This window comes from Polyodon spathula, chromosome 5, assembly GCF_017654505.1.
Source record: "Polyodon spathula isolate WHYD16114869_AA chromosome 5, ASM1765450v1, whole genome shotgun sequence".
Classification (NCBI taxonomy): Eukaryota; Metazoa; Chordata; class Actinopteri; order Acipenseriformes; family Polyodontidae; genus Polyodon; species Polyodon spathula.
In genome coordinates this window covers 74,800,036-74,811,674 of record NC_054538.1, presented here as the reverse complement: position 1 = coordinate 74,811,674, position 11,639 = coordinate 74,800,036, and the positions used below count along the sequence as shown (strand labels likewise).

At 39.4% G+C, this 11,639-nt stretch overlaps 1 protein-coding gene across 3 annotated transcripts in view; it reads left to right on the top strand.

Moving 5' to 3' along the window:
- Window positions 1-928: 928 nt before the first annotated feature.
- LOC121316310 (thrombospondin-2-like) overlaps window positions 929-11,639 on the top strand; it is a 36,795-nt gene continuing 26,084 nt past the window's right edge. For 2 of the 3 annotated variants that reach the window (XM_041251329.1, XM_041251326.1), the window contains exons 1-7: window positions 931-1,306; window positions 1,706-1,780; window positions 2,352-2,908; window positions 3,035-3,119; window positions 5,860-6,056; window positions 6,589-6,729; window positions 10,710-10,803. In XM_041251329.1, the coding sequence (XP_041107263.1) occupies window positions 1,711-1,780; window positions 2,352-2,908; window positions 3,035-3,119; window positions 5,860-6,056; window positions 6,589-6,729; window positions 10,710-10,803 (1,144 nt within the window). In that variant the 5' untranslated portion in view covers window positions 931-1,306; window positions 1,706-1,710. Of the gene's footprint in view, window positions 1,307-1,705; window positions 1,781-2,351; window positions 2,909-3,034; window positions 3,120-5,859; window positions 6,057-6,588; window positions 6,730-10,709; window positions 10,804-11,639 lie in introns of all 3 variants that reach the window. The other variant, XM_041251327.1, reaches the window with a different exon arrangement.

Genomic DNA, 11,639 nt, shown 5'->3' with positions numbered 1-11,639 from the left:
AGATCCTTTGCATAATGGATTATTTTAATGCTTTTTATCATCTATGGATGTACCATTGTTCGGAACGGCTGATCTTAAAATCTCCAGGAATGTTTGGTTTTTAGCAGCGCCAGTGAAATAAACCCACCCCCTCCCGTTCTAACACTGGGGCTGCAGTCTGAGCGCTACAAAGGCTAATTCCTTCCAGATTCATACAGACAATGCTGCCAGCAATGAAAAGCAAACCAAAATGTCAAAATCCACTTTAGAAGTCAAATAGAAAATAGAGCCCTTCTCCCTTTAAATACCAATGACTCACATATATTTTGATTACTTTTTAAAAACATTCCCAAAACAAGCATAGTTTGAAATACTGGTAATCATTAAACAATCAAACGAGTTTCATATTAAGAACATATTTGCTTTCAAAAAGTAAATATATTTCTTGAAATCAAATGTATTTACGCTACTGTTTGGGGATCTCTTATATTTGTATGCGTTATTTCTAAACCACTTTCTATACCGACAAACCTCGCTCTCCAACTCAAAACTTTAAAACAAACAAATAAATAAACAAATAAGCAAACACATTTAAAATAACTATTAACTATTTAAGATTGATTGATATTGGTAACATACCCTCCATCATATTGGACGTAAAAGTTAGACTAATATATTATTCTTAGCCTTGAGTTTTTTGCACAATATTTGTGTGTAACAAAACTACAGAATGTGTGTTAAATGTAACACAAACTGTGTTGTTCAATGCCAAATAGTAATATGGATTCTGTTCTTGTCTTGACTACCGTTCAATTCTGTATTTTTGCACTGAGTGAAAGAGACTTTTTTTTGCCTTCCTCCTCTCGCTTTCTCTCTCCTTGTGTCTCACCCTTCAGATGACTCCTCCCTTGAACAGAATCGGGACTGTCTATTTTAAGTGAGTGGGATCGGCCTGAAAGGACAAAGGGGCTGTATTTGGGATTGCCGTCAGGTATACGAGAGCAAATTACTTGATTATGTAATTCTGCTGGAGGAATGGATCCAGACATCTTCGATTAAGTGATTGACAGCTCTTGAGAAAAGAGTATAAAAGGAAGAACGCATCTCAAGAACCACTAACACCCTAAAGCCTTAACTCGCCTCTAACAAGTGGGCTTGAAGCCTGTAGTGTGCCTCACGTTTTTAACAGTGAAGTTCTATGTGAGAGTTTACTTTTTCCCCCAGGCATTTTCAACTTTTATCTTTCATCACTGGACTATTAAAAAAAAAAAAAAAAAAAAAACTTTTAGGAAGATTCCAGGGCTGGACTTTTTTTTATTTTTACCAGGTGAGTTTATTCATAAAACTAATTATTGTGTATTTATATCTCATTATTTATTGACTATTAATTGAACCATTGACATTAAAGTCAATAGTCTTCCTCAAATCCACTGCAGTGGCTGGTGTAATAGATCTACCAGATACCTTACTTATATGGTCTCTATATATATATAATATATAATATATATATATATATATATATATATATATATATATATATATATATATATATATACATATATTAAAGAGACCTATATAATTTCTGTTACAAAGTGGCTAAATGTTATTTCACAAATCATATTGAATAAAAATATCTATAAACTAATGACCTGTCGTAATTTTCAGTTATTAGTTAAATGCTTGAAACAAAAAACATGCTTGAAAATATGTCATTCCCTTTTTGTAGGAGTTATGGTCCACAGGAGGAGACTGTTGCTGCTGTCTGTTTTATTTCTTATTTGTGCTTCTGCAAAGGCTCAAGGTAATACAATTCCACCAAATAAACACATTTACTGGTTTGAAAATAAGTCTTTTTCAAATGCTGCTGTTGCATATCTTGAAGTTTTCGATTTTGCATTATTGTACAGTGGGTTTTGATAAGCCAACAGTCCAGTTACATAGTAAGTATGTGTGTTATAACTAGTCTTAAGTAGTCATTTGAATGATCTACTAGTAAGTTACTGTGTTATATGTTGATTACTAAGTATCCCAATGACCAATAAACCTAACCCGTGTTTTATGAACCATTAAAGTATAATGGATGACAGTTTTACATGAGAATAGCACTTAATAATTGAACACCTACTGTATTTCCACCTGAAACTGGAAAACATCTTGACTGAATTTAAAAAACATTTTCCAGCCATTTAGAAATCCTGCTAAACAGAATACATGTCACAAAAACATAGTTGCATTTTGATACAAAATTAAGATATTGCGAGACAGGTTAAGCTTCCCTTGGGGTGTTCTATATAGTAACTGTTTTTGCAGTTGTGCCGGGAAGCACAACTAGTAAAACTGTATTTATTTAAAATATATATTGTTGCTTCTAGATGGTGAATTAGAAGATGAGACCGTTTTTGACCTGTTTGAAATCAGTCAAATTCACCGCAAGACTTTGGGGGCAAAGCTGTTTCGTGGCCCAGACCCGGACTCCCCTGCTTACCGCTTCATTCGATTCGATCACTTACCTCCAGTCCAGCCAGACATTCTCAACCAGATGCTTCAGCTAATACAGAACAACGAGGGCTTCATCTTCACAGCCACCATGCGCCAAGATAGGGGCTCTCGGGGTACCCTAATAGCTCTTGAAGGACCCGGCGCCACCCAACGCCAGTTTGAGTTAGTGTCCAATGGCAGGGCGAACACCTTGGATCTGGTTTACTGGGTGGATGGCTCCCAGAACGTTGTATCTTTTGAGGATGTAGACCTGTCGGACTCTCAGTGGAAGAACATCACTCTGCATATCCATGGAGAGAGCGCTAACCTCTACATTGGCTGCAACCACATCGACGGCTTCATATTGGATGAGCCCTTTTATGAGCACCTGAGGTCAGACCGGAGCAAAATGTATGTTGCTAAGGGAGCAATTCGTGAAAATCACTTCAGGGTAAGAAATGGGTTTAAAATCCAAGGCTTCCAGCTATATTGTCTAATCATGGTAAAAGTACAGTAAACTGCAAAATGACCATGCACGTTATTTTGTTGAACTCGTTTTTTAAAATATCCTCTACAGGGTTTGCTGCAGAATGTTCGTTTCATTTTTGACACCTCAGCCGATGATATTCTTCGTAACAAAGGCTGCCAGCTGAGCAAGACAGGTAAGATATCACTTCCACTACAGAACAATAACTGTGCCTGTATTTGACCAACAAGTGGAACAAATACAAATTCCATTGAAATCAAAGAATCAAACAGAAAATCCTGTCGGAAATAAATATGTACCTATAATGAGTGGTAACCCATTTCGTAAACCGTTTTTGTATGTCTTCTGTTTTGCAGTAAATCTGTAACTTTAACAGAAATTATTTTTGGTTTAGTTATTTTTTTCCAGCTGGCTCACCTGTAGTTTATTGTCAAACACAGAGTTTCCTGCTCCCTGTGTTGCAAGTGTTTCATAAGAAAACAGGTTTTAAAGTATTGGTTAAAAGGGAAGCACCTTTAGCAACACTAGTCATATATCTGAGACTGGCATTTGTCACTATGTGTGATCACTCCGACCAGTAGATGACACTTTAGTAAACGGTTTATTTTAAATTTATATCCAGACAAACTTTTTGAGAGCACGGTGAATGATGTTATAGCTATAAGCATTTAATGGGTAACAAATCCAGATGTCAAGAGCTATGCTCAAGGAATGTGAACCCTAGTTCCTTGTAACAAGCCCTTTGTTGAACAATCTGAATACAGTCTTCATTGCGAGCTGAGATCTGGTCATAACAAGCACATTAGTGATTTCTTGTACTGAGAAGTGATGATAGTTACTGTCCTGCTTGATTGACACAGATTAAACGTATGTGGTTTACAGTTTGCTCCATACGGAAGATCCCTGAAATATGGTCAGATTGCAAGGCACTAATCTACATGATTGTGAGTTGAAAATGGTCTAGTTCTTCTAATTAGTTCAGTTTTGGCAGTCGGTAATGACACTGGCATTGGAACAGTATGGGGACTACTCAATTGCTCTGTCTTTTTTGATGTTGTAATTAATGCATGCTTTGTGAATTCAGCAGAGGTAAAGATACAGAATAATTGGAACTGGATCAAAACGCTGTCTTTTTAAGGTGTGAATGATTACATTTAATTGTAATAGGACTGTTTTTTCATACTTTTACATAGCTGCAGGTTGAGTATAGTAACTGTACTGTTTTTATTTTATTTTTAAGAGAAGTAAAGTCCTGTACATTTCTACGTGGAATTATAAACCTCATATATTTTCTCAGCCAATCTGGAACCAAATACATGCACTCTAATGTTTAGAGTGCTATAAAACTGTGAAACTCACGACAGCAGGATATGTATTTCAAGCTGGTAAATAGCAAAGAGTGTTGTGGGATGAACCAGCACTGACAGTCCTCCTTTCTCAAAGTGGGTTGGTTTGTGCAGTCTCGTTTGTAACAATAAGGAACCAGCGCGCTTGCACAGATGCCCCCGCAAACTGTATTTCCTTTGGGGTCAAACCATTTCATCTGGTTGATTGCCAGAAGGTTATAGGTTTTGGATCCAATTCTTGGATACATGTCTAGGAAGTTCTCATTGAGATTAAGGCTTATAAAATGCCCTCCTAGGGGAAAGTAGTATATCTCCTCTCCACAGTAGCTCTGATTTATACCAGTCAACTGCACTTTCTCGTTTCACAACAGTAGAATACTGCATTGATTTCATAAAGCCCACAATATCATTACTACTAATGTAGTGCTGTAACACAGACAGTAAAAGTAAAATATATCTTGACATTCGCATGCACCAAATCATTTAGTTGGCAATAGGACTTTGTAACAGCTCAAGTACAATTGTTTCTTTATGTATGTTGTGCTATACTCACCCTCATTAATGCCTTTAAATACAGTGAAATATGCACTGAAATCTTAAGGGTTGCATTCTTACCCCAAAAGTAATGGTAAATTTTACAAAATCATATCATCTAAAGATTTACATCACCAATATTATGTGCAATATTTTCCCAGATCATCTGACATAATGTACCGGTCTAATGGTAGTACTAATTTACAGTGTCTGCTTACTCAGATGGTTTAAAAAAAAAAAAAAGAATAATCATTTCTACCTGTAACTTCCACACCTGTTGAAACATTTGGCATTTTCTTTTCATGCGCAGGCAATTCCAAAAAGTTGCTTCTTCTATGATATTATATCTGTTACTCATTACCCATTCAGTTTTACAAACAAATAGAACTATGCTATTCATTATTCAAATATCACAGACACCTTTCATATAGATTTGCATGCAGTATTAATGCAAGTATTGAGGTGGCGTAGTGCTCCCTCTCTTGTTATTTCTATACAGTATAGCATAAGTGTTTTCGGGTAAAAGGAACACTTTTAAACTTGTAGGAGTAACAGTAAAAGTGTGCTGTTGTGCTTTTTACAACAACATCTAGAGTAGCTGCAGTGGGTGAAAGAGCAATTGTATCTTTGCCGGAAAACTTGAAGTAACAGCTTTAACAAGGGAGCTGAAGATTTATTGCTGCAGTTTGCTTCTCATTGCTCTCGGGGGAGCTGTTTGTGGAGAAATCTCAGTATAGTATACTTCAAAGGTCTCAGAGTGTTGCTTCTGGTTGGCGGCTTTTATACCATTCTTTTTGCAATATTTGGCCGTCATCTTTCTCTCTGTGGAGCAGTTATGAAACATGGACATCTTTTATGAAAAGAATGTTCAGTTTTTTTTGACTAGGCTTCAGAATCAGTGCCAAAGTGACCTACGGCAAAGACCCCAGTTGGTGTGACTTGTCTTTAACTAATTACTGTAGTATCATGTGTTAATCTATCTAACCATGCAAGAAACGATTTCAAAAGCAGGTTTCTTTGTTGTTTTGTTTTCAGATGAAATGGATACAGTCAGTGAAAGCACAGAGATGGTTGACGTCAGTCCAGCCATAACCACCAATGCCATTGGTCATAAGACGGATAAGGTTAATGATTTCTGTGACCACTCATGTGAAGAGCTTGGAAGCATGTTTCAGGAACTTCAAGGACTGCGTGTTGTTGTTAGCAACCTCATTGACGGGCTACAGAAAGTGGTAAGTATATAAGATCTGGTAAGTCTACAGATCTAAATGTAATAGGGGAGTAAGTAGTAAATAAGTTATATTGGCCTGTGATGTGGTATTTTTTAGTTGCTATGTTAAAGGTCTTAATGGCAATTTATGACTTCCTGACTGAGCCAATAGCATACATATTGAAATACTTAGTCTTGGTCCATTATAAAGCAAAACAGTGTAAAAAAAAAACAATTCTGGGAAAAACATATTCTTGAATAATATGATGGTATAAGCCAGAAGTCTCCAGCACTGGTCCTGGCAGACGGGTGTCCCACCTGGTTTTTGTTCTAACTGTACAATTAATTAATTGGACCAATTAAGCTTCTAACAAGCACTTAATTCGTCCAATTAAATAATTTAACGTAAATGGAACAAAAACCAAGAGGGACAGTGGCCCTCCAGGCCCAGGGTCGAGACCCCTGGTGTAAGCTGTTGATTGGTTAAGTGCCATTGGGCTTCGGAAATCCTTTATTTGGATTTTATGGGTTGACTCCTGTTATTTCTCTTTCAGTCAGAGGAGAATGAGATCTTGCGCGTTATGCTGGAAACAAACAAAAACTTTAGTGAGAAAGGCATGTGCTGGCAAGATGGCCGCTTGTTTGAAGACAATGAGGACTGGATTGTGGACAGCTGTACCAAGTGTACCTGCACGGTGAGGCAGCATTCATTTATCAGGTCTTTACAACACACAATACATAAATAGGTTTACATTCACTTTATAGTGTGAATACTAAACTGTACAGCAAAGGTAATAGTTCTTCAGCAGTCTTGGTTAAGCCTCTATTTCACTTGCAGGGTACACAGCGTTACAGAATGTATATATGCATGGCAGTACCTTTTATGTGATAAATCACCACGGTAATTCAAAATATCCACCACAGATCAATGAATCCATGCATGTGTATTCGCCGTCAGATGTTGTAGCAGATGCCTCCAAACATTATTGAGTTAATAGTGGTAATGGAGGACTTCTATCTTTTAAGATGACCTTGAAAACACAGCAATTCCAAAGAGACACTTAATACTGATCAATGACAATAGGTCACAGCCGAATTCATAAAACTCCAAAACCAGATCATCGCAAGTTTACAATGAGGTGATGTGACAGGCAATGCCTGGGAACATTGTCAGCTGATCATACTGTCTGCAAGGAGTCTGTAAGTAGCTATAAGTAGTGTTTTCTGTGTTTCTGAAAGATCTGTAGTACTGCACAATCTTGCATGAACGTCGTCTGTGGCGAACACCCCAGTCAAGCAAACTTGGGGTGTCAACTCAAGTCAACAAAGTTTAATGAAAGAAGTGTAAATCAGGTATTAAGCTAATTCATTTCAATATTCTTACCACCCACTGTTTTATACAGCTCTGTGTTTTGGTGACCATGCCTTGTATAACTTGATTGGAAGATTTTATTTGATAAGTTATGTTTTCAGATGTTGATATTTTAGCCAAGTAAAGACCCGTACAGCTGCAGAACATAACACAAGTCTGGGCACTCAACACACAGTGGGGCGAATCAGGGGAGTCACACCAAATGACTCACACACACCTGATGGTAAGACATCACACTTACCCCAGACAGGCCAGAATGGTGGTACACACAAGAGGAAACATTAACACAAGGGTTACCATCCAAAAAGGAGAGTAGAACAGTCCAACTAGAGCAGTAGGAAGTCCACTCGCGTATGAGCATCCCCGCATAGTGGCCCTGGCAGGAACAGAGGGGCTGCAATGGGAGCATTGCCAGTTCCCCAAGTCAAGCAGCCTTACAGGATCCTCTTGACTAAGGAGGGGGTGATGAGTCCATCTGTCCCCCCACCCCTCGAGCAGCGTGGTGGGCTTCTGCCCAGGGAGACTGGCTGCTTAGAGGACTTGATAAGGAAACGGAGGGATGTAGACAATCTGGAAGCTGTTAAACAGAGGGTACCCCAGAACTTCTGGGGCAAGCCGGGTGGCAACCTCATGGCACTCTGCAGCTTTGGCTGAACCCCCGTTCTCCGGGGGCAGTAGACACAGACTAGGTCACCTCCTGTAAACTAGTCCTCTCGCTTGGACGTCATACACCCGTTTCTGGTGTACTTCGACCTGTACTGCCACTGGAGAGCGAGCGTGCTCTCGGATGGGAGCCCGTACTGCCACTGGAGAGCATGCATGCTCTCGGATGGGAGCCTGTAGTGCTGCTGGAGAGCGTGCATGCTCTAGGATGGGAGCTTGCACTGCCTCTGGAGAGCATGCATGCTCTCGGCTGGGAGCTTGTACTGCCACTGGAGAGCGTGCATGCTCTCGGATGGGAGCCCATAGTGCCGCTGGAGAGCATGCATGCTCTCGGATGGGAGCCTGTAGTGCCACTGGAGAGCGTGCATGCTCTCGGATGGGAGCCTGTAGTGCCGCTGGAGAGCATGCATGCTCTCGGATGGGAACTTGCACTGCCTCTGGAGAGCATGCATGCTCTCGGATGGGAGCCCGTACTGCCACTGGGGAGGGTGCATGCTCTCGGATGGGAGCCCGTAGTGCCGCTGGAGGGCGTGCATGCTCTCGGATGGGAACTTGCACTGCTGCTGGAGAGCGTGTATGCTCTCGGATGGGAGCCCGTACTGCCACTGGAGAGCTTGCATGCTCTAGGATGGGAGCCCGTAGTGCTGCTGGAGAGCATGCATGCTGTCGGATGGGAGCCTGTACTGCTGATGGAGAACGTGCATGCTCTCAGATGGGAGCTTGCACTGCAGCTGGAGAGTATATGTTCTCTCGGATGGGAGCTCTGACTGCAGCTGGAGATCTTCCGTGGCCTGCGTTGATCGCTGCTGTTGCTTGAATTATCAGGTGAATACAGCTGGCATGCTTTCCTCTTCTAATGGCAAGTCACTATCCACCAGGGGGGGAAGCATCCTCCTGGGGCGGGCATCAGCGTCCTTCGTACCGGCATCTTATCCAAGACAGGACAGGACAGGACAGTGGTACACACAAGAGGAAACAATAACACAAGGGTTAACGTACAAAAAGAGAAATAGAACAGTCCACTTGTCAAACTAGAGTGGTAGAAAATCCACTTGCCTGGTCCCATCATGCTCTGCTCCAGCCATATGCAAATTAGGTCCCAACGTGCACTACTCCTGCATTTTGCAAATGAGGGTTCCATCTACCATCGCAGCAACATGTGTTTATCTGTACCTGTTGATTTATGCTTCTTATACTACACCTTGAAAATCAAGTGATGTGAGCTATTTCACTCTTTATGCAATGTTGTTATAATAGTAGAAAACACTATTGGGGGCTTTGAGTATATTGTTGATGCTCACAATGCATCACAGTAGAAAGATGCAACATGTCTAAGACGTTTGCACAGCAGTATATATATATATATATATATATATATATATATATATATATAAATATATAAAATATGTGGCAAGTCAGAGTCCTGTCTGTAAATAATGTTTGGTATTTTGGTGGTGGTTGGCAGGGATGGGGTTAATTCCTATCCCTGCCAAATACACGAATGCAGCCTCTCTCTGCTCTGCTCGTTTATACCCTTAAACAGCACCTTGACACAACAACTGAACATTTTAAAGCACTTTTAATATACACAAAATCTCCACTTGGAGACCTAGACTAAACACAGTTTAACCTAGACTAAACACAGCTTAACTAGGGGGGTCCCAACAAAAACACTCTTTAACTTTTAACTATACTGGCCAGCTGAGCTGTTTACCAGCCACACACATTACTTTAGGTAGAAACACACAATACATTCTCTAGATACACAATAGCTTCTTCTCTAGACACACAATACATTCTCTAGATACACAATAGCTTCTTCTCTAGACACACAATACATTCTCTAGATACACAATAGCTTCTTCTCTAGACACACAATACATTCTCTAGATACACAATAGCTTCTTCTCTAGACACACAATACATTCTCTAGATACACAATAGCTTCTTCTCTAGACACACAATACATTCTCTAGATACACAATAGCTTCTTCTCTAGACACACAATACATTCTCTAGATACACAATAGCTTCTTCTCTAGACACACAATACATTCTCTAGATACACAATAGCTTCTTCTCTAGACACACAATACATTCTCTAGATACACAATAGCTTCTTCTCTAGACACACAATACATTCTCTAGATACACAATAGCTTCTTCTCTAGACACACAATACATTCTCTAGATACACAATAGCTTCTTCTCTAGACACACAATACATTCTCTAGATACACAATAGCTTCTTCTCTAGACACACAATACATTCTCTAGATACACAATAGCTTCTTCTCTAGACACACAATACATTCTTCTCTATACACACAGTAGCTTTGTCTTTATACACCCAGCACTCCTTGGTTGCGCACAGTATTTCTCCTTGTAACCAGCTCCCTGGCAGTCCTCTCCCAAATGGAGCTTCAAGCTCTCTTTATACTTTTTATACTTTGTGGCTGTTCTCAGTTATAGGAATTAACCCCATCCCTGCCAAACGCCACTTTATTTACAGACAGGGATCTGCCCTGCCACTGTATATATATATATATATATATATATATATATATATATATATATATATATATATATATATATATATAAAGGTATGGTACTATAAATATGCATATTTTCTTTGAACAGGCATCCAAAACAGTTTGTCGCCAGATCAATTGCCCAGCTGTGTCTTGTGCAAGTCCATCCTTCATCGAAGGTGAATGCTGTCCAGTGTGCCTGCGTAAGTGCAATCAGATGCGTCGTTGTATTGTTATTCTTAATGCCTAACCATTTAAAGGGGCCACCAAAGTTAGATTTCTATTATTGTAACCTCAGCAGAACATTTGAATGAATTGATATGTTTGAAAAGAAGTAGAGCATACTAATAACCGTACCAGGCCCTGCTGGTAATATTGGCTGGTTAACACAGAAGCGCCGGAATTTCGAACTACCTTTTAAAACTGCTTTTTAAACTTAAATATGATAATGAAAGACAAACAATCATATAAAACTCAAAAGTTTTATTCATGAACATCGTTAAACATTTGCATAGCAGAAACAAAATGGAATAGAAAAAAATGGAAAACAAAACTTTTTTTTTTTTCAAAAGGAGCAGTACAAAACAAGAACAAATAAAATAAACATTTCACTTGTAACTATTTTGTAACAGGTCTCTGTACATAAAAAATTGTATAAACATTTTATTTGTTTGTAAAAATAACATCAAAGGGTCTTTAAAAAAATACTATAATGCACTACTTCAAAACATAAATACTGTAACTATAATACAATAAACTATTTACATAACATATTCATTTAGTCTACATACCTGGCAGCTTTCTAACCTGTACAGTCTACACACAATACACTCTTCTCCACTTTTACCCACACTGCCCTTCCACAACTGCTACAGACAGCCAAAGTTTTGTTGTCGTTGCATTTTGCAACCTGGCACTGTTTCCTCTTGCATGTGGGTGCAGCGGCTGCGGCACTGCCAGAAGGAGCATCTGTCTCTGCCCTTTTCTGATCCATATGTGCTTGCCGAAGCTCCATGGCTAACTGCAAGATGAAGTGCCT